This window comes from Electrophorus electricus, chromosome 25 (genome assembly GCF_041902795.1).
Source record: "Electrophorus electricus isolate QZ-2024a chromosome 25, ASM4190279v1, whole genome shotgun sequence".
NCBI classification, from domain to species: domain Eukaryota; kingdom Metazoa; phylum Chordata; class Actinopteri; order Gymnotiformes; family Gymnotidae; genus Electrophorus; species Electrophorus electricus.
The window spans coordinates 5,267,255-5,292,115 of record NC_137521.1 but is presented as its reverse complement, the minus strand read 5'-3'; the positions used below and the strand labels follow the sequence as shown (position 1 = coordinate 5,292,115).

Below are 24,861 nucleotides of genomic sequence, written 5' to 3'. Positions count from 1 at the left end.
TAGGGATTAACGAAAACCTAAACATCACTGTGGGATTAAATACACGCAATCAAAACATGCCTGGGGATGTTCCATGAGCCAGTGACAAGTTTTAAATGTCTAAGGAATAATTATACCTGATCCTAGAGATAGGAGGACTGGGCAGGATGAAGTACAAGTCAAATCTTAAAGACCAAGAAGCAGCTTTGGAGTTCATGAAGCAGACGACATCATGAAGATGATCCACAGCACAAACTCATGTAGATCCAGAGTTCATAAAGGATCACACAACTGATTAAAACTCCCCCAGAGGTGCGAGAGAATGGAGTCTCAAACTCTAAATGTCGTACTTAGTACACTCATACTGCATCAGATGAAACTACGAGGAGGGGGGGGGGGGGGGAATCATAAAGTCAGTGAAAATGGGTGGTACGTTAGTAGGAAGAACCCAGATCCAGCGGATGGATTTACACAGAGACTGCACTCAGAACAGAAAAGTTTGAGCAGGCTCCATCAGGCAGGCCGTACAGGATGCCAAGGGCTACAAAGAATATTTACAGGACGTCATTCATACCAGTACGGGAAAGATTCAATATTTGGGTGGTTGTATACGCTTCATCGGGTCTGCTGTAATTCTTGTTAAACGTTTTGTATGTGTTTAATGGCATGGGTGGCCAAGGACACATTTCTACATTGTGGACAATAAAAGCAATCTAAGCGAAAGTGAGCATCGTACACAGCCGCCATGAAAGTGGAGACTAACTGGCATTTTAACTAAAAAGGGAGAGGCAGAAGGCTGCACTGGCATGAGGGAACGCTGAGACATTAGCACACCATTCCACAACGGCACCAACATCTCGGTTTAACTGAACTCTCTGCATCCACGAACCCCCAGATCTTTTCCTTTATCTATAAATATAGCCAAAAGGTTCAAATCTAAACATATAGGTTTTCCGCCTAGATTTAATGACTGTCACTGATAGGAATAACTCCCCATCTGTGGCGCATTCCAGGAAATGCTCCACACTCCGGTGGTAGTTGTCATAATTTGAATATTAAGCAAGTCTTGTTTTTAAGCAAGTCTTGTCTGCTCAAACCTTCACACACGCACATCTCACAAATGAAAATGCCTGGCCACACCGTATTTGAGGACTAGTTCGCACCAAACCGCGCTGACGGAGTTCTGAGACGCAGAACGGAACCTCTACGTAACCCCGCCTTCTCTCTACGTAACTCCTCCTTCTCTTTACGTAACTCCGCCTTCTGTTCGCGTTACTCCTCCTCGCGTCCAATAGCAGACGATAACTTCCGGTTTACTGCAGCGAGAGGGAAATTCAGAGCCAAACAGCACTTTAGCTAATGTTAGGGACGCTCCACCACAAAGCACGAAGGTTTGAGAACTGTAACAGACAACAGGTCAGTATCTCTACATAACTCTGGCAGTTCATTCGTTTTGTTGGAACCGTGTGACAGATAAAAAGTGTTGCGCGTCGTAACTTTAGGAAAACCAACTACGCAGCGTTAGCTTAGCTAGGCTAACGCTAGCCGTCTCATCCTTTTGCTTGTCGCATTTCTAACGTTAGCTCACAGCGGGTAAAAATGACAGTTTACTTTGTCATCTTATTGTATTATTGAAATAAGTGTTATAAAGTCGGTTAAAACGTTCACACTTAGTGACTTGTATGTAATGAATTGAACATATGCTAAAGACCCACTGAAGCTCAGCACACGTTAGTTTCTAAGAGTGAAGGTGTTAACAGTTGTTCTCTTTGATACGAAGTGTCAGCTCAGTGAGTAGCGCAGCGCAGAAAACCTGTTAGTCGCGCAAATAAGCATATAACGTTATTACATACACATTACATCATGCTGCTTGCATTTCACACCGCAGTTAAAGCGATAGGTAGCTGGAGTGAGGTTACTTCAATAGGTGTGTATTTAGCTAGGTTTTCCAAAATAAAATAAAAAAATTAAAAACCAGAAAGTAAATAACATTTGTAGTCAGAATAACGGGCGCTTAAAAAACGTATTGTAGAGTAACGAGCTAACTGGTGACAGCACCGCATAATTGAATACTTGTAAAACATGTCAAGTACTGGCCTCTGCCAAAAGGGGAGAATCAGAAATAAAGACATTTACATTTTATCTAACATGGGCATTAAAACGATTACATGAGATGAAAATGGTCTTACCAGAAAAAGATGAACTTGGTTTTAGACCTTTCACTTCTCTGCTAATATTATTTAGACTATGGCTAACAGTCCTTGTTGATTATTAGAAAGCCAGCTAAATTCACTTAAGATCAATTATCAACTTGATCTAGCACTGGAAATATGAGAGAAATTCAATTTTGCAGTGAAGATAAGTGAGCAAATAATTAAAATTTCTTACAATAAAGCAACCAGAGGCTGTGCATTAATTTTTACCATGGTTTGAGGATGTTGGTAATTTTACCATGGTTTGAGGATGTTGTTAGGCACGACATCAAGTGGAGAAACAAATCAAAATTGTCTCAAAATGTGACATTTATTACCATCCCTGCCTGTGCCCTCTCCCTTTGCGAAGACAACAGCACAGAGCCTTCTCATCACTTAACATTTCTGGTGCTTCCCCTCACTTGTGGATTATTCTTGTCAGCTCACTCTTCACCATGTCAGCAGGGTTTAGTTCAAGGGAACGGAATGGCCCCTGAAAAAAAAGATTCAGCAGTTGGTGAAGAATATCGTGTGAATTTGGACTTATTCCTTGGATGATTATCCTATTGGATAATCCAATCCTGATCTAAAATCTGGCATTTGACGTTGTCCGTGATGCTATGCGTCTGGAAGAAAAACAGCCCCACAGTGTGGTTTCACTTCTTTTCTGCATTGCCTGGACCCTTTTATGTCACACTCAGTTCTGGTGTTTGTTGACTGAAACTTTCAGTTTTTGTCTAAAATGTTAATAGCTGGTTTCAGTCAAAGTTCCAGTGAGGATTAGCAAATTCCAGGCACTTTTGACTGTAGTTATGTCTGTGACTTTTTACTCACAAGCCTTCCAAGTAGGCTATCTTTTTGGCATGAATGAGGTGTGTAATTGTAGTTTTGGAGACCTGGGGATCCCTGGAAGGAGTGTCCATCTGTGATCCTTGGAGAAAACTATGGAGCCTGAACCATGCTTTGCACAAGTGCAAAATACACAACCCTTGGTCTCCTTCTATTTGTGTGTTCTCTGATCTTCCCCTTTCGGATGGACAACTCATGGTGTTTAGCCTGCGTACCACTCCATATTTGTACTCCTGTGAAACAGGACATTATAGGTGACCACTTGAGAATTTCTAATGAGAATAATTTTTTTATTGATTGAAATGAAGAGCACCAAAAGAACACAATCCAGGAGCTTCCTCTGTCATTGATATGTAGCTTTAGTACTTATTACATCATTCACTGCCTTACAGAATGTAATTACATTTGGTTGAATTTAGTGTAATTCTTTTAAGATAATGTTGTTTGTACAAGTGCCTTAAAATTCTAGTTTTGTCATAATTCTACAATTTGTCTAGTTAATTACATAGACATAAATGTGATGTCTAGATGTGATGTGATACTCATTCAATGAGTAAATGACAAAGCACTTTTGTAAGTCACTCTGATAAGAACGCCTGCCAAATGCCATACATGTAAATGTAAATGATGTACATGTGTGTGATTGGGTCTATGTTGGTCTGATGTAGATCTGTACGGTTGGGTCTATGTTGGTCTGATGTAGATCTGTACGGTTGGGTCTATGTTGGTCTGATGTAGATCTGTACGGTTGGGTCTATGTTGGTCTGCCTTTTGTATGTTGTGGCTTTTTATCACAATGTACATATATTTACCTGGGATTGATTTATAAACTGTTAGCATGACTGAATAAACTATTGTTTGGGGCTAAATTTTGATTATATTGCTAGAATGCACAGAATAGAGAAATACGCAATCAAGTATTAGAAGCGCCAGTATTGTGATAAGTTACTAAACAATATACTGCGCACTCTTACTATTTCGCCTTTTAGCGTATAATATGCTTTTGGCATATTATGTGGTAGGCAGGAGACAAGTTGACAGACCTACTCTGTCAACTCTTGAAACATTCAATACTGTGCCCTTATTCCTCTGCTGAGTGATACAGGTTTGGGGTCTGGAGCAAGTAGTGAAAAGTACAATTCTCTGTTCACAGACATATACACCAGTTTCTGGGATACCAGTTAAAGTCCAGTTTTAACACAAAGGTAAAATGTCGGCACCCAGTGGTAGGTTGCTGGAGGTACAGATAGAATAATTCCGCACAAAGGATTGCATAAAAGTGTAATACTCTATAAATGCTATAGTATAGACTGCGTAAAAGTGTCATTAATACAGCATAAATGCTATGCTAGCTACCAGATACATTCTTTGGATGTGCTGGGATACATCATTATGTTCCTGGAGTCTTAAAGGGTTTTGGGTCTTTCAATATCAAACCCCCTCTCCTACGTGATCCAGCTGAAGGTGAGGAAGGCTAGCTGTTGAGACACAATAGGACATGGCTCCACCCTCTTTATCCAAAGCCACCTAGTGGCATTGTCTGCAGCTTCAGATGCTAATTGTACGGCCCTCATCTTCTCTGCCCTGGTGATTCCAAGTGATGTCAGAGCTTTGCAAAGTGAGCTTCCTGTACATCTAGTTGTGGCACCAGCGATAGTGATCGTGGGACCCTCTCCCATGGCAAAGGGGACCGGGCAGCGTCTGGCATTTGCCCCAGGTGTGAAGGTTAGCAGACCATGGTAGGATGTTTTCGGCAGCTTGGACCAAAAGTTAGAATGCCCGAAGTCTGATCCTGTAATCTTACATTGCAGTATGTTCTTCCATCTTGTCCGAGCTCTCTGCTGTCCTAGTTCCATAATCCTGCTGGTTCATACCTCCTCAACATTCACGTTCACTTCCTTCTTAACAAGATGCTGCCATTCTCCCACAGGGTTTATCAGCCTGCCTGCATGCCCTGATGCCACAAGCCTTTTGCCTAAAGGGTGACTCCAACATCTTCAGCTCTCTGTCCATCCTCCATTTCCTGCCTGCGCAGGCCTTGATGCCAGCTGCTGTTGCTTTGGGGTCTCTGGACTCTTTGTACTACATGACTCTCCAGAAAGGTTTGGTTCACCACAAATGTTTGAGAGGCTGCTGAAAGGGAGCTGCAAGGCACTGAATTCTTCAGGGGTTCCACTATTGTCATAGGAACTGCATACAGCAGAAGAGACCACAAAACTCTAAAATGGCATGCTAAGTCCAAGCCTTTTAGCACAGAATATGCTTTTGGCATATTATGTGGTAGGCAAGAGACAAGTTGACAGACCTACTCTGTTTATCTCTCGAAACATTCAGTACCATGTTCTTATTCCTCTGCTGAGTGACACAGGTCCAGGGTCTGGGATACCAATTAACATCCAGTTTTAATGCAAAAGTAAAATGTAAAATATCTACATCCATGAAGGAACTTTCAGTCATTAGGCCAAAATACAGAAAAAAATATCTTGCCCTCTATACTGAAAAGTGATTCTGAACTGATTGATATTCTTGGAGCTCTTTTCCTTGGGGATCCAAGTGCACACAGCACACTTCCAGTGGTTGGCGACTCTCCCCTCTGCCGGATCACACTCAAAATTTTCCACAGTTGCACAAAGAGCTCTGTACAGCACTTGCACACAGTCTATGGTACTCCATTGGGCCTTGGGGCTTAGGCCGATCTTGCTGACTTCACAACTTCCTGGACCCCTTTCCAACCTTTTCAACTGGGCTCCTTCATGGCAAACAGTGGTAGGCGAAACCGGGCTTCTAAGAACCTCATTGTATCCAAGATCCTGCTCTCATGTTGGGTCCATCGACTGGGTATACAATGGACGGTATGTCACTGTCGATTCCAATTGTGAATTTTTTAAAGCCACCAGCATGGCTCACATGGGAGCTGCCACTAGATGAAAATTTGAAAACCAGGGACGGGACAGTAGCTCCACCCAAACCCATGCCACATTTGTTGGTGGAGCAAACACGACATAACAAAATAATAAGTCCTAATATATTAGCTAGTTGTCAACGATCAACCATAATCAGTAAACGTGCCTTCGTTTCCATCAACCATTCTGGAATGAAACTCCTAAATTTATTCATCACAAGAACATCTTAGCAACAGCTAGCAAAATAGCTGACCTTTACTGTTAGCAAGCTAGCTACATAAACTTACATGGAGCACCTTTACCATCATTTCCATATTCAGTCCTTCAAGATGAGATATGCAATAATCGCGTGTTGTTTTTCTTTTAGCTTGTTATAGGACATTGTTCACATTATTTACTTTAACGTGACATGACAAACAATATTTTAATATCCCAACGTAAAGCTTGATGCTAAGTGCTTCAGCAAGAAAATCTTAACAAGCCAGCTAATTAGTTTGCTAGCGTTAGGGAAGTCAACACCAGCAGCTAACCTCTTAGCTCGCTAGCAAGCTACCTTAGCAGACGGACTTCAATACCCTGCTCTTCCCAGTGTAGTGTTAATTTCCACATGATCACTTTCTTCACCAAGGCTTTTGGGGCAACTACTAAGATGATGTTTGAGGGACCTTCTCCCACAGCAAAGAGTTACAGGACATCGTCTCACTTCTGCCCCAGATGTAAATGTTAGCTGGACATGGTAGGATGTTGCAGACCACTCAAGACTGCATAAAACTACTTAACCCCAAAAAATGTTCTGTAAATGCATAACCTGGGGGTTTGGACAATTAAACAAATATACACTTGTGAATATGAAATGCAACATGTACATTTTCTCAGACAGTCAGATGGTTAGGGTTCTATTCTGTTGATTGTTCCTTCTGAGTCTTTGTGAGTGTTCAGGCAGAAGGTCTTCGTAAAGCTGCAGCTCTTGGAAACGAGAAGTTCTTGGTGCAGACTCAAAACCAAAGACAAGAAACCACGACCTGCACATGGAGGGAAAATACATACGAAACACATTGTGAGAGTTGGACAACTGTAATTGGCAATTAGAATGATTTTGCTTGTGGAAAAATTAGAACAAATGTATTTTTTAATCTAATTTGAGCTGTTTGACTGGGAATTCCAGATGGCACCAAATGAAGGGATTCCATTCTTGTGTTTGGTTTTTTGTTTTTTTGTTTTTTTTCTTGGTCTTGGTTTCCTACTTGCTACATGATGCAGTGATCTTTCACATTAACATTGGACAGAGACACTTTAAACAGAGTAAAGGAGATGGGATCCATGAGCTCACTGTCCTCAAAGCAAAAACTGTCCTAAAGAACGGAATTAAAATGTAAAATGTTATTTACTCAAGTCAAACACTTTGTTTTGGAAAACACACCAGACTTGGTGGGGAGCAGCAGTAGGGATGGCTGGGTGAAAGCTTAGCTGAGATGACAAGCCAACATGCAGCGTTTGTTCGTGATTAAGGTTTTGTGAAAGAGAGAGAGAATGGGGGGGGAGGAGAACCTAAGCGCATAATTACACATTGCCCAACCCATGGGGGCTTTCCAGCAGGGGTGATGGCAAGACATTAAACAGCTCGATGTTACGAGGTGATCGTAAAAGCGCTCCCTCGTTGTGTCCTTCGCAGGCCTGTCATTAAGCCTGCGAACAACAATCACCAGCGAAAGTCAGCTCCCGTGCTTACGGCTCTACGAGGTCCTACCATAGCCGCTCTCTTCCTGCAGACGTCCGGCCCATGGGAACGAAATGCGAGTCAGCCTCGTTCATCCTTTGTTAATTTGTTAGAAATACTTGTGGGGTCGAGTTAGGAGGCAGCTGGAAGCTCAGGGTAGAGTCCTGCACATTACTGTACTGCCTACAGTCCTCTTTTTTTTCTTCTTTTTAATTGCCCAACGAATTAAATATGAGGTGGTGACAAATTCAGACACATTTTTGCATGTTTACATTTTCTGATCATTGTCATTGTCACTTTGGAGTGTGCATAGCGACATCATTCCTGCAGCCCTACTGTCCCAGCTCCTGACTCGTAGTGGTTAATGACTTGGTGAAGTCCAGATAGCTGTGGTGCCGTTGAACGACCTTTCAGAGAACCAAAGTCTTTATCCTGCAATCCAGGCTTGTGGATGTCATAGGACAGGTCTAAAAGCAAGGTCAAATCACACAAGAGCTTCTTGGCTGGGTATGACCAGTAACTTAATGATACGACACGAGCATCAAGATGCAATACAGTATGACTCTTAACAGTGTGTTATGCAAACTGTTTTCATAATGGTAAACGTTTCAAAAATACTATCATTGTTATTATTTATTAATAATAATGCACTAATAAATAAAGACCGATTACACAATCAATAGGTAGAGTAAAGGTATAAAAGTAAAGTACCAATCTCGAGAACAGAAAGAATTAAAATAAAGAATTCCCGAAAACAGCCAATAGCTGTTAACTTCCCACTAACAGGAAAGGATTTGTCTCTGGATATTATTGGAACTCACAAATGTTGAAACACTTGCAATTGTAACTTAACTTACATTAATGTTTTTCCACTTATGTTTACCCAAATATCAGCTTTAGATTGTGAAGGGGCTCACTGCAGCTACTTTTTTCCTAGATGAATGCAGTGCTTTTTCCTAAAGACATTAGGGTTTTTTTGGGGGGGGGGGGGGGGTTGTTGTTGTTGTTGAAATGCCACCTATTGGACGTTTTATATACTGCAACTAAACTTTAATGCATCCGTTTCACACTGGGAAAAGAATTTAAATGTTCATAAACATTGATAAATATTGAGTATATTCACGTATTGCTAAGAGTCTGTTCATGATGTATTGCAGTGTACATCTACTGGCTAGCGACTGTTGTGTATATGTATCTTGTGAGCTGAAATCTCACTTGGATTATACTGTGGGTTTTGCTGTTTGCTCCCACAGGTTTAAGGCCATGACTGCACCCTCTGAGCTCCAGCTGAGCTTCTGGATGGACAAAGCAGTGAAGTGGGGCCAGGCGACCACTCCCTCTGCTCAGCAGGACATGAGCAAACACCTGGGCTCTCTGAGAAGCTTCCTTCAGCAGCTCCTCCACACACTACAACTAACGGTAACTTCAAGCGTCACGCTGTGATAAACAGGGACAAACAGGTCTTGGTTGTTCTGTGCCAACTCACCTAAAAAGTGAGATTTTGAGTACCATCTGTCAGACCTTGGAGTAAATTGTTTGTCCACTGTTCTGCATATAGGCAATGTAACTTGGATAGGTTGGATAAGCAAAACCTGAAGAGAGCAACAAGAGAATTTCCTGGGTATATGACACAGTGAAATAAAACTCTTCCAGTACCAGTCTTCAGAATTAAGCCTATGACACGGTCCTTCGGCTGAGCGTCTAAAGCACACTGTGACTAAACTCTGGAGACCGTGGGCCTTACAGAGGCCCTTTTAGTGCTGGCCCAGGCAGGCCAGTGTTGAGTTAGCGGGCTAATAACCACCAAGGGACTGGCAGCGTTAACCTAATGTATCCCTGCATCAAGTGTTGCGATTAAAATTTGGGTGAGTGGGTGAAGGGGGAGGGGGGGCTGAGAGACTCTGTGAAAGTCCAGTGTTCACCAGTCCTGCCTCACACCGTCCGCCTTCGTCCTGAAAGGGCCCTTTCTTCAACAGCTCTCTCTCTCTCCCCGCTGTGCTCCCGTTGCCGCCACAGCTTCGCCTCGGCCTTGCTGGTTCCTCCTGTTACAGTGGCCGCCGTGCCAAAATGCTAACCCTGACCCCCCCCCCCCAACCGCGTTCTAGGCGGTGCCCTCGCCGTGGGTCGACCCAAACGCTGCGGCACCCGACGTCTGCTCGATGGGCAGAGAATCCTTCAGACGCGCCCCTTCGTGAAGAGACGTTTCTCAGCCGCTGCAGTGATTTTTCCTGTGGCTTTCTCCCAAGAAAGAGATGGGGGGGAGACCCCAAAACATTCCAATTTACATCAGTGTCCTCATTTGCATTCCATTAGGACTGGGACACCCAATCTGTTAAAATTTCCCTCACCCCCCCGCCCTCCACCCGTCGGCTGCCTCCGCACTGGGGGCACTGCCTGGCGGAGCGCCCTGGACTGAGGCCATACTGACCATGACTTTACTGACTGAGGGGGATCTCAGTACTGTATGCACATAGGGGAACACACTTTTAGTTTGCTGATTTGCTAGTGGCGTTTTATGTTATATGCACTAACATAATCTTGCGAGTGATTCGTTCCTTTCCATGCTCATATAGAGGCGTGTTTCCTTTATTGGAAATATGGATGTTTGACTGATGAAATGGGCATATGAATTAACACTTCGTTTGTGTGTCAGACCTTGACTAATCAGAGCAAATTCCTCAGGGCCAGCTGTCTTGATTTCTTAACTTTGTGACATTCATTTCAATCTTTTGATGCCAGGCATCAGGCCGTTTTTATAAGCTATCACTGATATAGCTAAACATTCTTTTATGGTTTTATCATGCAGTTCACACACAAATCAGTCAGCATCACACACTGAGTGTGTATATGTATAGGGTATTAAAAGGAGGGGTGGGCTCCATTCCTTTGAGTGGATTCCAGTGTACAGTAAATTAGCAGCACACATCTTGAACTAATGCAGAAAATGGCGATCCTCAAGAGTCCTCAGTGTTAGCGAGCTGGTGTTCATTAACTTCGTAACTCACTTTAAAGAAGTCATCAGTGACTATCTGTCTGGCTGCGTGGGAATACAGTTTTATAATGTCCCTCAAAAGCCTTTTGTTGGCTCTGGTATTTATGAGTGGAAGTTGGGCTTGAGTGTTTGTGTTGGTTGGTGGGATGTGTCTTATTGAGCCAGAACTGAAAGAAATGATTGTCACGAATCATGTTCATTGTTTAAACTTGTCTTTGCTATTTTGGAGTAAGCTAACTTTTATATGTGGCATTGTTATATTCGTTTTGATTTTTGAGGCGATAAATTTAGTTGGTTGCTTATATGAAGTGCATATTTGGATGTCTGCTGAGAGGATTAGGCTTGTTAGTCATAAACTGCACTGTTATCCTTGCATTGTTAGAAAGATTCTTGTGCATGTGTGTGCGTTGGTGTGTGTCTTTCAGAGCTCTGCCACTGAGGCCGTGAAGAGCCTTCCCTTTGTGGGCCAGTTCCTGGGCAGACTTTGTTGGAACCCATATGTTACTGCGGATGGTAACTTTACAACTCTCTTATTTGCTGGGGGTGTATTTCACATTTGGGATGAAGAAATGGGTCTTCGGGGTTGGGTGTTTACTCTCATTTTCCAGTCAACCTGTAGCGACCTGCTGTGCATTTGTTCTCCTGTTTACTCTTTTCCTTCTCTTTCTGTCCCCTCTCTCTCTCTCTCTCTCTCTCTCTCTCTCTCTCTCTCTCTCTCTCTCTCTCTCTCTCTCTCTCTCTCTCTCTCTCTCTCTCTCTCTCTCTCTCTCTCTCTCTCTCTCTCTCTCTCTCTCTCTTTCCATTGCCTGCCCTTGACTTCTCTCTTCTCCAAGGTCTATACATTCTACTTCTGTTTATTTCCATGATCACTCAGTGTGAACTGTGTTTAAATGACCTAATATCCACGTGTGTTTGTTTTCAGAAGAGTAATGCTTAGACAGCGCCACGTCTTTAGCCTTCTAAAGCCTCTTTCCATTTTGTTCTTTGTGGTGTTCTTTGTCTCAGGAGAGAGCTGCAGCCTACTGCTGCAGTGTGTGTGTTGTCTGTACAGCGCGGAGCCTCGGAACGCGCTGGAGCAAAGGGCTAATGACTGGATACGGGTACTGACACACACACACACACACACACACACACACACACACACACACACACACACACACACACACACACACACAGTGGCATCCCCTATTATTTCACAAGACTACAACTGAACTTTTATTGCGTTTTCAAGTCACCTGGTCCTAAAAAACTGAGCATCATGTTAGAATTGCTGTTCTATAAAAAGAAAACTACTCCCTTTAAGATGGCGAGATGTTATTATTTGTACGGCGTTATTATTTGTGTTTCACTGCAGCCATCGGCGTAGTTCTCCAATAAATCACAGCAGGGTAATGTGGTCCATACCTGAACACTTAAAGGGAATTCTTTGTGTGCTAAGTGCGATTTGACAAGAAACAGGCATAAGATGATCACAGACGTGGTCTGTCATAAACAAAGTGGAGTCAATAACATTTTTGGCATATTAAAACGTATACGTGTATATTCTTGTCACTACTGTATTTTTTTTTTTTTTTAATCCACTAAAACCTTGAGCACATTTAATCAGGGCTCTGACAGTAAACTTTTAATTTACCAGGTGATTTTTGACCTGTATGAAGGGCAGTGGAGGCAGATGGGGGTGTGGATGCTCTGTGAGCTCCAGCGCTCGGCCCTTTCATACCGCGGTGTCCCAGCCGACCCGGTGTCCTGCCGGGCAAGGCTAAAGACGAGGGATCGGTCCTGTGCGTGGAAATCTGCAACGCTGCTGGTCCGTGCGCGATCGTGCGTGCGGAGGGCCACCCTGGTGTGCGTGTGCGTGCTGGAGGGGATAGCTGGGCAGGCGTGCGTGTGCTACGCTGCCTGCTCCAGGCGCACGGGCGGGGACTGGCAACCTGTTCTCCGCTCTGTTTCTTTCTCTCCAAAGTCAAAGAAAGACGAATTAAAAAAAAGCCAAGCTCCATTTTCTGTGGATGTGCTTCAGCTCTGACATGCCCCCCAGCCTCGTGCCACTCCCCGATTGCCCAAGATGTTTTATTTTTCCATTCCCACCTCACTGTCGCCTTTGTTGCAGCCTGAAAAGGGGAAACGGCGCTTTCCTGTTTTGCCTTCCTCTTATATTTCCCGTCATCGTATCGTTGGCTTGCACGTCTGAAGGTGTTTGCGCTCATCCATCACCAGCTGCTACAGTGGGCACCACCGACGAGGCCTGTGTGCTGTCGTGCCAGGGGAGGCCCTGCATTCCTGTAGCTCGTCTCCGTGAATAAACAAACAGCCTCGTCAGATGGAGGACCAGCCCGGTCATGCTCGCCAGTGTTGAGCATTATTCATCGTCTTCGTGTGTGTGTCTGCGGATGTGGGGGGTGGGGAGTTCCTTGGGTTTCTCTGCTGACAGACATTCAACCGCTTCAAGTTCTTAAAGTCCCACCATTAAAGGCTCTTGTGCCCGTCCCGAAACCATCCCACGCTCTCCCGCACCATCCTGGCTCTCCGGCTCACCCACATCAGAGCCGAGGGTGCGCTAGCTGGCTCCCCCCTCGCTCCCCGGTGCGCGGCGTTCTCCCGCGGCCCGGCCGGCGCTTGGACCTGCTCCACACGGGGACTCTTGTGTGGTCTCTGTCAGTCCAGTGTGCCTCTCGGGAGCAGGAGGTTCTGTGCGGTTGTGTGGTAATGACTACTTGACAACTCTCACCACCACCACCCCCGCCCCCCCAGCTCTCTCTCTCTCTCTCTCTCTCTCTCTCTCTCTCTCTCTCTCTCACTTTCTCTGTTTTATCTTTCTCCTCTGTCTTTCAAGCTGTCAATCTCTTTCTTTCTGGGCTCTTGTAACAACAGTCTCCTCCTCTCCCAGATCTATTGTTATTGTTAAGTTTGAAATCCTTACCTTAAATAACACACATGCTGGACCAGTCTAAATAACTGAATTACCACACTGTAGAGGAATTGCCCTGATGAATATGAACCGTCCCACTACACCACCTCACATTTTTTTCAGAACGGGGGCTAGGGGGTGATGCAGTGGGTGGAACGTCATTCTGTCCGTGCGCACTCCGCCCGCAGCCGAGCTCGGAGTGAAGTGGGAGCTGCGGTGTTATTGTGCTTCAGGTGGTTGTAATTGAGCCAGCTGGTTCTGTGGAAGCCATCCTAGCATATTGTAAACCTAACGAAACCGCACAGCCCTGCCACAGGCAGCCATGTTTTCCGCTGGAGCGCGAGAGAGAGGCTCAGGCCTTTGAGTCATTCCGGCTGCTGGGAACAGTTCAGAGACTCAGTACTTTCTGAAACTTCTTAAACTAATGAATTTAGGCATATTTTGCTTCAGAAATATCTTTATCCCATCGTTTTGCACAATTGCCGTGTTTCTCGTGAACTGTAAGCAGCATAATTGTCCTTTAACAGGACTATTATGCTGTGTAGTATACTTTCAAGATATAATTTATATATTGAGAACATTATACCTTTCATGTTTTTCAGTAACCATTTTTTGGGAATGTTGGCATTGGTAAAGCCAAGTTTTCCCAGATGGGGGAAAGGCACCAGACACGTGCAAGAAAGCTGATTGTTTTCTGGTGAATGTCTGTGCTGAATAGAATTTGCTGTGCCACCTAACATCAGCGGAGGAGGGTGGCGTGATCTATGCCCTGGAACGCTTTGCAGGCATCGCTCCTCATCACTGCTCTTCACAGGCTCTTCAGAAGGTAATGTCTCCTTTGACCTCCAGCCTGTTCCCTTCCATGGCGCTCGGGTAGTTGCTTTAGTTGGATGTTTGCTAGGATATAATGGGATTTATTCCTTTCCTTGTCATTGTAGCTGTACGCGCTGACTTTCTGGCAGGCTGTGCAAGTGTGTGGCCACTGCAGATGTATGTGCTTTTGTCTGTTTTAGATGGTGGCGTTATTGACAGAGGAGGTCAGTGTGAGTTGCAGCCCTGCAGTACATTCTTTAGACAGGTTCGTAGCAACTTTCAGCATTTCAGATAGTCATTTAAGATTTTCTCTGCAAAACTGAGAATTAGTTAAGCATCAGATCTTGGATTAATCAATAAAATGCCATTCTAAAGCTTCTGCATTGTTTTTCTTACATTGGCAAACACCTAATTTACACCTAACCCTGACCTTGGCATAGCGGTACTATGTGCTAATCATATCTACTATTTCTCGTCATGTATACTATTAAATGATGGTTATTGCAGGTGCTTATGTGACAGTATCCATGCAGTGTCCGTGGCGTGTGTCCCCTTGATCACATGTCCAGAAGCAGCCCCTCTCATTGGTGCTCTGCTTAAGCGCCGCATTTCATGTGGCTGTTCTCATCTCAGCGAGGAGTTCATAGAAGCTGTCAGCACAGCCTTACTCAGGTAGAGCTTGATGAAATGAATACATGACAAACTTTTAAACTTGCTCACTTTTAATCCTTAAAAAACCCCCAACAACAAACAAGCAAGCCTTACACACACACACTGGCCTACTGTCTAATTTCCCTCCTCTTGTCCAATACGTCCCTTTCCCGCTCCCAGTAAGACGCTGGTTCTGGAGGACATGGCTGTGATTGCCCTGTGGTGTCATAGCCTGTCCAGCCTTGAGGGGGCAGTGCTGAGTCTGTTGGAATCGGTTCTCTCTGACCCAGGGGCCGTGTTGCAGAGGCTGGAGGAAGTTGTCAGCAGTTCTTTCCTGGTAAGTGAGAGGCTCTCCACCAATGCCAGTTATTATGGAGGAACCTCTGGTTCATTTTAAAACTTGTTTTGTTTTAAGCCACTATATTTGCAGTTGTTTTTCTAAGGTTTATGTCAAACACTGCAAATTGTGTTATTAAGACATTGTTGAACAGTGCCATACTGAATTTACTTTGATTTAGATTTTTACTTTTTGATTTTGAATAATGGAAAATGAAGATTTTGTTTGTTGGTGCTTATTTTGTTTTTCCATTGACAGCAAGCGACGAGTCAAAATATTTGCTTAAATTACTAACGTTTCTAGTCAAAATGTGGAACGCAAGTAACGAAATGTCTCATCAGTGCAGGAATGCATTAGAGCTGCATTCTTCCCTTTCTGTGGGATTTGGGAATGATGGTCCACTGACGGCAAGCTCACGACATGTGTGATGAGCCGTTGTAACTAGGCCACGCGCCCTGCAGACGATGCAGGCGTAAGAAAACGTTGCAGGGTTTCACCACGTGACACCGTGGGTCCCCAACTTCTTCACAGTACGTTTTACATGCAATCTTGTTTATACACCACAGAAGGCAAAAGTCATGTCTGTCCTGAACACGTAGTCCTTCAGGGTGATCTTTTAAGAAAAAGTAAAAACATCTGCCTCTTAATCTGCTGGCTGCCTGGCTGTGCTTTAGGACTCGCCATCAGCTGATGGGCCAGCACACGTCTGCCACGCTGAATGCCCCCACCCCACCCTCTGAACATGTTGTTTAAACTGCAATCAAAATGGGGAAAGGAGAAATTAAGTTTTCGTCTCTGTCCCCTCGGCCCCTCCCAGAGTTTATAATCCAGTAACAATAAACAGCACCCCACATGCCCCCCTGCATCCCTGCTGCCCAAAACAGGATGTTTTGGGCATGCTGTAACTGACCCTCCCTGCAGTGTTGGGAGAGCGTATGGAAGAGGCACTAAAATCCCATCTGGTTTCACTAGGCAGAACAAGCTCCAGACCTAAATAAATTTTAAAAAGAAATCAAGAAAGAAAAGGTTTGCGCACGCCCCATATTTATCGCCTTTGAGATCCCATTTGCTGAGCTTATAATAAAGAGGAAGCTTTAATTAACAGCTTTGAAGTTTTTTTTTTTTTTAAAGGCTGCTACACCACTCTCCTGGCCAGTGGTCGACTGTCAGCAGATAAATGCTCTTTCATCGTTAGTTTTAATGCCAGATCCACGTGTTTCATAAAACAATACCTACTGCACCTTGAAGTGTAAGATGTGCTTTCTGAGAGAAGATGTACAAATGACTGCACATGACCGTGGGCTCAGCTGAACCTCTGCTGATGTACCACAATGTTGGCAAAAGCCTAAGTTGGAATTTTCCACCCGAGAGCCGAATAAAGGAAATCAAGCGGTCAAACCCTGATTTCTGCAGTGGACGGGCACCTTCCTTTTGTGAGGAATGGGCGCGCTCCTTCCTGATCTTACCTCAGGGCTGGGATGAGCTGCGTGATGCAGAATTCAGAAATCTGGGAGTGTCAGATAGCACACGGATCCTTTTTGAACCTTTACGGAAAACGGGTCATGTGAAAGCTGGTCTCTGCGGCTCGGTCTAGTGCTGCTCCCAGGCTGAGCTGCCATCTGTGCAGTAGCTTGTCATTCTTATGGGTTCATGCAGCACACGTTCGACTCCATCACCTCTCCATAGTGTGCTGTTCTCTCTCTCTGGGATAAAGGCCTGATGTGAACGACTGGTGTTCTGGAGCCGCAACAAGTCTCTTTTTATTGGAGCAGCAAACCGGCGTCTCTTGGCAGGCGCCAAATAGTTGGGGTTACGGGAATATCTGAGATGCTTCGTGTTGGTTTTGGGGGATGAAAGGGGTTGGTTGTGGGTGCGTGTGTATGTGTGGGGTGGTGTGTGTGGGGAGATGAGTGCCTGAAGGCAGGGTGGAGCAGGCTTTCTAATGCAAAGGACAGGGTAATGAGGCTTCTCCGGATTGCCCCCCCCCCCCCACACACCCACCCACCCACCCACCCACCATCTATCTCTCTCTTCAATGGTTCCTCTCCCTACATCAAAGACAGAACAGACATATGTGATTCTTTTCTGAAGCAATAGTGTTTTGGGTGTGTGTCAAACATTGTTTGTTGTTTTTGTTAGAAGGCATTCCTTGCCCATAAGGCTAACACAAAAATGGCAGTGTATTAATTAAGCCTGTTTTTTTGTTGTAAAAATATGAGAGAATGCTGAGCGTCAGGCATGCAAGTACAGTACAGCTGCCTGGGTGTATTTGCTCTCCTATAAACTTAGTGAATTTGAAACAGATGACCTATGTGTTTAAAAAGTTTTTTTAGAAAAGAAGAACTTGGCTTCTAATGTTATAAGCAGCTTATGTGAGAAGATCAGCAACTGGAACCCAACATCTCACGGTGCTTGTTGCTGTCTCAACATTACCCTCTAGTGGGCCTGAGAAGACATGCCAGTCCCAGTTTCTGACACTAATGCACTGCAGTGTTGTTCCCTTTCAGCCCAAAGCATCTGCCCAGCATTGCTGCATCTTTCTCATAGTGAATGATGTTTTCAGGTGGGTGGGGCTTCATGTACGTGCATTTTGACCATTGTGGTAACCTGCTTAAATTTACAAATCTAACAGTCATACCAGGGAGCATGTATATTGTTGTGCAGTTTTAAAATGGATGTTTGACTTGAACTGTGTATTTGTGCGTGTGTATGTAGAAATGTGCTAATGGCGATGGAGGAGAATGTGGCTGTTGGAGCTCTCATACAGGTTTTCACCAGCTGTTTCCTTCGGAGTCACTCTGCCCAGAAGCAACAGGTACAAGCCACATCCTCCAAAAGCAACGGATTATGCGGCAACACGGGATAATGCAGATACTGCATTTGCCCAGGGGGCAGGCCAGGATGCCCATTCTGAGGACAATTTTCTCGTTTTTATTAGCAAATGAATGATGATACTAGAGCTGATAATAAATCAGACCAAATGGCCTTAAAAGCTTTACTGTGAAGACAAAAATTGTCTTGTGTCCAAGATACTTTACTGTTTATTAGTGGAAAATGTACATCAATGCCACAGGCTAATATGTCTTGTATACCGTATACATACATAAGTAATGTAATACTGTAACAGCTTTCTAATAATTCTAATAGGTGTGAGATGTATGTCTGTGTGTATTTGAATTCAGGAAAGACTTCCACTGAGAGCTTTTTTCCCTCACGTACCCCAGAACCTCCTCACACCTTTATTGACAGAGCCATCAGGTATGGTATAGTCCATTTTCAGTATCTTTTTTAGAGGACGACTTTTTATTAACATATTTACATAACTGCTGTGTGAAATGATACTATATTTAACAGTGCTGTACATGTCTACATTATTTAAACTCACTGTGTTGCTCAGACCTGTAATTTCCCATTCCAAACACCCCACAAATTTAAGGTGACCTTCAGTATTTGAAATCAGTTTCAGTTCAGAAACACATTTTCAGTTTCACACAATGCTTTACATAAGTAAGTCTGTGCTTTCTCGTGATACCACTGTTTTCTTCTCCACACATTTGATGAAACTTGTTCTTTTAAATGATCGATGCCATTGGTGCATTCATGAAAAATTGCTGCAATGTTAGCCTTCCGTCTCCTTCCTGACAGCGAGAACATCCATGGCCATCAGAGCACTAAAGCACCCAGTAATGACTCACTGGCTGTCTATTTCTGGTTCTCTATGATGGCCTTTAAAATATGAACAATTTCTTTATCTTGTTTCATCGTGCGTGTGCGTGTGTGCGTGTGTCTGGGGCTTATAATTTATTTTAGAGGTAACACCCATTTCACATTTGTCCCTACAGGGAAACACTATTACTGACCTGGTGATATCATGTGAGATGATGCTCATCAGCCAGTCCTAGAATATACATACCTGCAATAAAAGAGAGTGAGGGAGCAGGAGGAGTGAGACAAGTAGCCCTCTACAAGAAACAACCAGCCAGTGTCACACAAGACACTTGAAAGGAATGCATCATATTTATTCTGGGATTGCAGTGCGTCAGATGTGTTTGATGCACACAGTGCAGGGTGGGACAGCGAAGCTCTTAAGGCCCCGATTGGCCGGCCTTGTTTCGCACCCGTCTCCCCGCTGTCTTATCCCGGCTGCACACACAGCTTTAGGCGTGCCCACTGAGCCCCATTTCCAACTAGGCCGCTGCTCCCTCCACTAGCCCCTCAGCTCCATTCTCTCCAAGCCCAAACATTTCAACGGTCACCCCTGCCTGGGCAGGGCTCAGGGCCGGAGGCGCTTCGTGCATGCTGCCCAGTTTGGGTTTATTTGCGTCACTGGAATACGTGCATCACGGAGCAGACGGGGGGGGGGCGCGCCTCTGACTGTTTTTCTGAAAGAGCCTTTTAGATAAGTGGATTTGGTTGTTTACCCGATCCACTGAGTAATAAGTCTGGCCTCCAGAGCACTGGAGGACAGGCCGGTGGAAATGCGACAGTTCACTGGGCTCAGGAGGATTTTGGCTTGTAATCACACAGCAGGGATCAGCAATTTTGCCTTTCGGGGTTTTTCCACAAGAAACCTCTGCATAAAGAGCAAGAGGAATTTATATGTTTAATGAGGAATCAGTCCAGCACATCTCATTGGTCAGCTGCTGCCTCGGTGGATGATAGTGGAACACCGAGCACTGACGTCTACTCTAGCAGTATTAATGAAATAGGTAAACGTTGCCAGCTCCTTCTAAATCCACCATTCCCCTTGTCCGCAGAGGTGCCCAGGCAGGCATGGCTGGAGCATGTTTCCTGGATTGGGAGGTTACTTCACAGCATGTCACGGGAGGCAGACCAGGTCGAGGAGAAGGGCGACAGCCCCAGGTAACAGGCCAGATGAGGATTCACCACACACACTTCCATCCTTACCTAAAAACCTCTTGCTTCAAGCTGAGATGTTTTTGTGTACATGTCTGTATGTATGTAGTTTTGGAAGTGCAAAGTTCAGTACATTTGATAAGGTATGTTGTGTACTAGTGTCTGTATTATATTTATATAGTTCAATATGTTTGATGAGGTATTTTTGGTGTGTACTAGTGTCTGTATTATATTTATATAGTTCAGTATGTTTGATGAGGTATTTTTGGTGTGTACTAGTGTCTGTATTATATTTATATAGTTCAGTATGTTTGATGAGGTATTTTTGGTGTGTACTAGTGTCTGTATTATTTCTACAGTTTTGTTTTCTACATGTCATGTCGCTTAAGAAACGACCAGCCTGAGGGGCAGTGTTTGGAAGCGTTCGTTTTGGTCTCGTCGGCGTCCTGCTTCCCTAGTTCAGTGCACCGCTCTGATCTGTCTGGGATATACTGTCAAGTTATTGTCAGCTGCATACAATTCCAGCCCTGTTTGAGATGAGCAGATACAAGTCTGTTGTTTATTAGCAGGTTTAAAGTAGTGATGTGTGGATTGCATGGGAAGGACGTGGCAGTGAAGCACTTTTCCAGCAGTTTCGGCTTTCGGCATGCCATGTCGGGAGGGCTGGATGGGGGGGGACCTCCATCTCGATCCTTTCTGTCAGCGTTCTCCTGACTTTCTCGTCGCATCCATCCTGACTATGTATCCATGTGTTTGTCGCAGGCAGCGCAGGGCTTTGTTCGAGGCCTGGTTCTTGCTGGCGCAGCGTGGACACTGGGTCGACGTAGCTGCCGAGCTTCTGGTCTCCGTAGATGCCGAGCAGTCGGAGCCTCTGCTCTGTCTCTTGACGTTCTACCACCACCCCACCGACAGAGGGCACCAGAGTTCTCAGCAGATTGTGAGGCCTCCAGTCACACAAGTTCAAGACTGAACTACTCGTGCATAGGCACTGGATTTTTAAACAGCGCCAAGTCTACTTTGGTGGGGAAATGACTGAGGACCATGTAATTTTTGTTCTTCGTCCTAGATGGCGGCGAGGGAGGCATGGGGTCGTATGAGGATCCTCTTCCTCGCCCACACTCTTCCTCCAGAGCGTCTGTCCTCCATGAACAAGCTGCTGTCTTCCGCCACGTCGGCCAACCTTCTTCTCCGCCTTCTGCTCAGCTTCGCCATCTTTTGTCCGGCATTTACAAGCACTGCCGTCAAAGTCCTCCAGAAGGTAAAATGGGCTGCCGCTGACACGTTCGCGTCATTGACGCGTGACCGCCCGCAGCCCTTTGTCCGCGTGACCCCAGTAACGTGACCCCGAGGCGGGGCGGCCCCCGGGGCAGAGGCCAGTGTGCTCGCTGCCCGCGCTTGTGCCGTGTGGGAGTCTCGTTGGCATGCGGAGGGGGAGGAGCACGCCACCGTGTGCGCTCTCGCACGTTTACAGCCCCTCATAAAACCCAGAGCGTTTCTGTGTCTGGCCCCGGCACAGAACAAAAACAAGTTTACGACCGCCAGCTTACTCGTCCTCCCGACTGCTGGCTTCCTTCTCACGCTTGTGCACCAGGCCCGCCTCCACAGCTGACTCCGCCTCCAGCCTCATGTTTCTCTTCACTTTGGAATGCCCGCGTAATCCTCCAGCTAATCTCATATAGAGGCTCTGTGTGTCTGTGTGTGTGTCTGTGTCTGTGTGTGTCTGTGTCTGTGTGTGTCACCTTTGACAGGTGCTGACACAGGCCGAGCTCAAGCGCAGGGCCGAGTGGCTCCTGGCCTCCGCATGGCACAGGCTAAGCAGGGGTGGTGCACTGGACGCCGCACTTCAGGACAGGCTGAGGGCACTTCAGGACAGCCTCCTCCCAGAGCACATCTCGCGCTGCACGTAAACACGGGAGCACTCGCCTGTTTATGAGGACGAGCTTTCCTGGCTGGTCCTGCCTCGCTCGCAAAGACACGACTCTTGGAAATGACAATTACAGGCTGAGCCCAGCTGCTGGTTTTATTTAGTGAGTAGAGAATATGTGATGTAACAGACAAGTTGTGTGTGTGTGTGTGTGTGTGTGTGTGTGTGTGTGCGTGCGCGCATATACGTATGTATATACATTTTGGTTCAGAAATGTATTATCACAATTATACATTGTGGAAGGCCATTCCCATGGCTCCTCCCATTACTACACAATACTGGTGCTCAACACAAGCACTATACTAACCCTGAAGTCTAGGTTTAATATATCCCACAGGCTAGCTGCTGTTCACCGAGCAAACTGAAAGTGTGATGCACCTGGACGTCCTGTCACGTAGGCGATATAAATACATTGTTTTTATGGTAGAGTTAGAATTCATGTAGGTGACAGACCATCTGTCCAGTTTTCCTTCCATATGGTAGTTCACATACCTGTGGTGTGATGTTCCCGGAGCATGCTGCCAAGTTTCATGTCTGCATTAACCAATATGTATCGTTACATTTGTTCCTGGACAATTGGAGTTCTACTAAAAATATTTAAATGCTAGATGTGATGTTGACACGAGCGTGCACTAATATCAGTTTATTTCCATCTTTATAAACCCCCCTCACTGTTCATGGTGTGCTGGTGATTGGGACAAAGCTGTTCAGATCCCGTGCTGGTAAACAGAATTAAAGTCTTCTATTCGCAGGAGTCTAATGATGACTTCAGTCTATTAGCAACCAGTTAAGACAAATGTGCAGTAGGTGTGTTGCACATTTTCCAAATGACTGTCACACTCTGCGTACTTCTGCTTTAAAAAAAAAAAAAAAAAAGGCAACGAGATTTTCTGCATCCATACTGTAATCTGGCCGTGCTTTAATCTGGAGACTGCATCCATACTGTAATCTGGCCGCGCTTTAATCTGGAGACTGCAAGTATTTAGGCCCTAGTGGCCTCCCAGCTGCTCTGTCTCCCAGCATGGCCTCTTCCTCTATGTTCTCTCTGGCTTCCGGCCTTTCTGCACCCTGATCTGAAGTGTGGCTCGAGGGTGTGGTAGAGCGCCACACTACAGCTAAGGCCTGTTATACCTCTGTTTAATGACCCATATGAATACTACATTTTAGTTCCCAAATCCATAAAATCCTTTAAAACAAGTTACATGTTGCATGACAATATCTTCACAACTTTATCTTATGTTTTGAATAATGTTGGTGAAATATCCCAGCACCCTCGTGACGGTTTTTTTTTTTTTTTTTTTTCTTCTTTCCAACCAGTAACTAGTAACAGATACTGACCTCTGACCTCTCATTGTACCTTAAGTAGGACTGCAGGAAAAACGTGTGGGGCCGAGCTAACATGTTTTGCACTGAAACGCGAGTCACCCAGCCTTGCTTGTAACCCACCCTTTCCACATATCTGCTTCAGAGACGGGGAGTGGTAAATCACGTGTTCTCCACTGGGGTGGTCTGTGATGTCAGTAGAATGGGTTATACAACAATAAGCTACACCATTAACCCAATTCAATTCAATTCCCTTTTATTCATTTCTAGTACAAAAGTTCCAAACACAAAAACAAAAACAGTTCCACTTGGTCAAAGTTCACAGCTTCCTGATCTTTCTGGATGACCAAGTGCACCGTCGGTGGTCCTGCGTGCACTGTGCTGCATGCGCTGCACTAGCTCCTTGTTGAAGAAGGGGGCTGAGAGCAGCTTTACAGGCGAGGGCTCTCCCTCTACGGCTTCCCCTGAGCCGACGGCCCGCCCGCCGAGCTTGGACCCTGCGCCAGAGACACACACAAGGCAATGTGGACCGTGTGCGGCAGCCACCTGCGGCCGACCTGGCGGCTGAATCCTCAAACCGGTTCTTCGGGTGAAGCGAACGGAACGCATGAAATGCTTTCACACAAATGAAATGACAGGCAGGGACTTGTTTCTGCTAAGGACACAGGGACAGAAGCAGCAGGGGCGCCGTTTTCTTCTAAACGGGAGTAAACTCGTCTCAGGCTTGCGAGGCGCTTCTTGCGGCACGCCGGGCTTGCGGGGGTCCGTGGCCCAGACTCCTGTTCCTGCTGAACTGAGCCAGCGTTTCTGCAGTACTGTAGTCAGCTCAGTAGGCACGGGAGGCCAGGTCCATCTGGCTCTCTGCACCCCCCCCCCCCCACACACACACACACACACACACACACAAGCGTGCACAACTCCAGGCAGCCGCGGCCGTCTCGTTCCCTTCCACTGAGTGTGCTTAGCACTCCATTTCCCGCAGAATATCACTTAATGATATTTTAAATACAGCCCTGTGCAACTAATTCCATTTGTGCTGGCCTTTGATGGCCATGCATCTTTAAACAGCTGCTAAATATAGTCATTTATGGCCCAGCTCCTGCCTGCTTTCATATTTAACTTCTCCATCTGTCATGGCCTAGGAGACAGAGCTCTGGCAGAAAGGGCCGTTAGCCATCCTCACACTCAACGTGTTTCCTGTCTCCAGTGCCGTCTTCTCTATTTTAACCACCCAGGCTAAAAGTAGACCTGTATCCCCCCCCAGCCCAGTAATGCAGATGTTTGGATCTCTCTGAGGCTATGAACCACCTGTTTCCAGTCTCTCAGAACCCCCACCCCACCCCCACGAGTGCCTCCTGCGTGCACTGACTTGGCTGCAAGCCTCTGCATGGCCGTTTGGGTTTCTGTGTCGTGGGG

At 45.5% G+C, this 24,861-nt stretch overlaps 2 protein-coding genes across 11 annotated transcripts in view; one reads left to right on the top strand and one right to left on the bottom strand.

The window, feature by feature from the left end:
* Positions 1-1,271: 1,271 nt before the first annotated feature.
* On the top strand, positions 1,272-23,686 carry fancc (FA complementation group C). 4 transcript variants are annotated; one of them, XM_081707444.1, is made up of 17 exons: positions 1,305-1,395; positions 4,951-6,659; positions 6,846-6,980; positions 8,894-9,059; positions 11,058-11,145; positions 11,638-11,732; positions 14,259-14,366; positions 14,554-14,618; positions 14,861-15,025; positions 15,185-15,341; positions 17,849-17,904; positions 18,057-18,156; positions 18,524-18,599; positions 20,099-20,204; positions 20,961-21,135; positions 21,265-21,456; positions 21,947-23,686. In XM_081707444.1, the coding sequence occupies exons 3-17, from the start codon at positions 6,952-6,954 to the stop codon at positions 22,103-22,105; spliced, it is 1,737 nt and encodes a 578-aa protein (XP_081563570.1). In that variant the 5' UTR covers positions 1,305-1,395; positions 4,951-6,659; positions 6,846-6,951; the 3' UTR covers positions 22,106-23,686. The 4 variants fall into 4 exon arrangements, with proteins under 4 accessions (XP_026887563.2, XP_081563570.1, XP_026887562.2 ...); XM_027031761.3 differs by lacking the exon at positions 6,846-6,980 and having other exon boundaries at positions 4,951-5,122; XM_081707443.1 differs by having other exon boundaries at positions 4,951-6,980.
* aopep (aminopeptidase O (putative)) overlaps positions 23,685-24,861 on the bottom strand; it is a 51,971-nt gene continuing 50,794 nt past the window's right edge. For all 7 annotated transcript variants that reach the window (XM_027031766.3, XM_081707436.1, XM_081707431.1 and 4 more), the window contains one exon: positions 23,685-23,942. The gene's annotated coding sequence lies outside the window, so the exon portion shown is untranslated. The remainder of the gene's footprint in view (positions 23,943-24,861) is intronic.

What these genes read in the sequence shown, in the direction of transcription:
- fancc (XM_081707444.1), top strand. Translation starts at nt 6,952, where the DNA reads ATGGAGGGAAAATACATACGAAACACATT. An exon ending in ATAGTGAATGATGTTTTCAG is followed by an intron (nt 17,905 to 18,056) that starts GTGGGTGGGGCT and finishes GTGTGTATGTAG; the next exon opens with AAATGTGCTAATGGCGATGG. An exon ending in GAGAAGGGCGACAGCCCCAG is followed by an intron (nt 20,205 to 20,960) that starts GTAACAGGCCAG and finishes TGTTTGTCGCAG; the next exon opens with GCAGCGCAGGGCTTTGTTCG.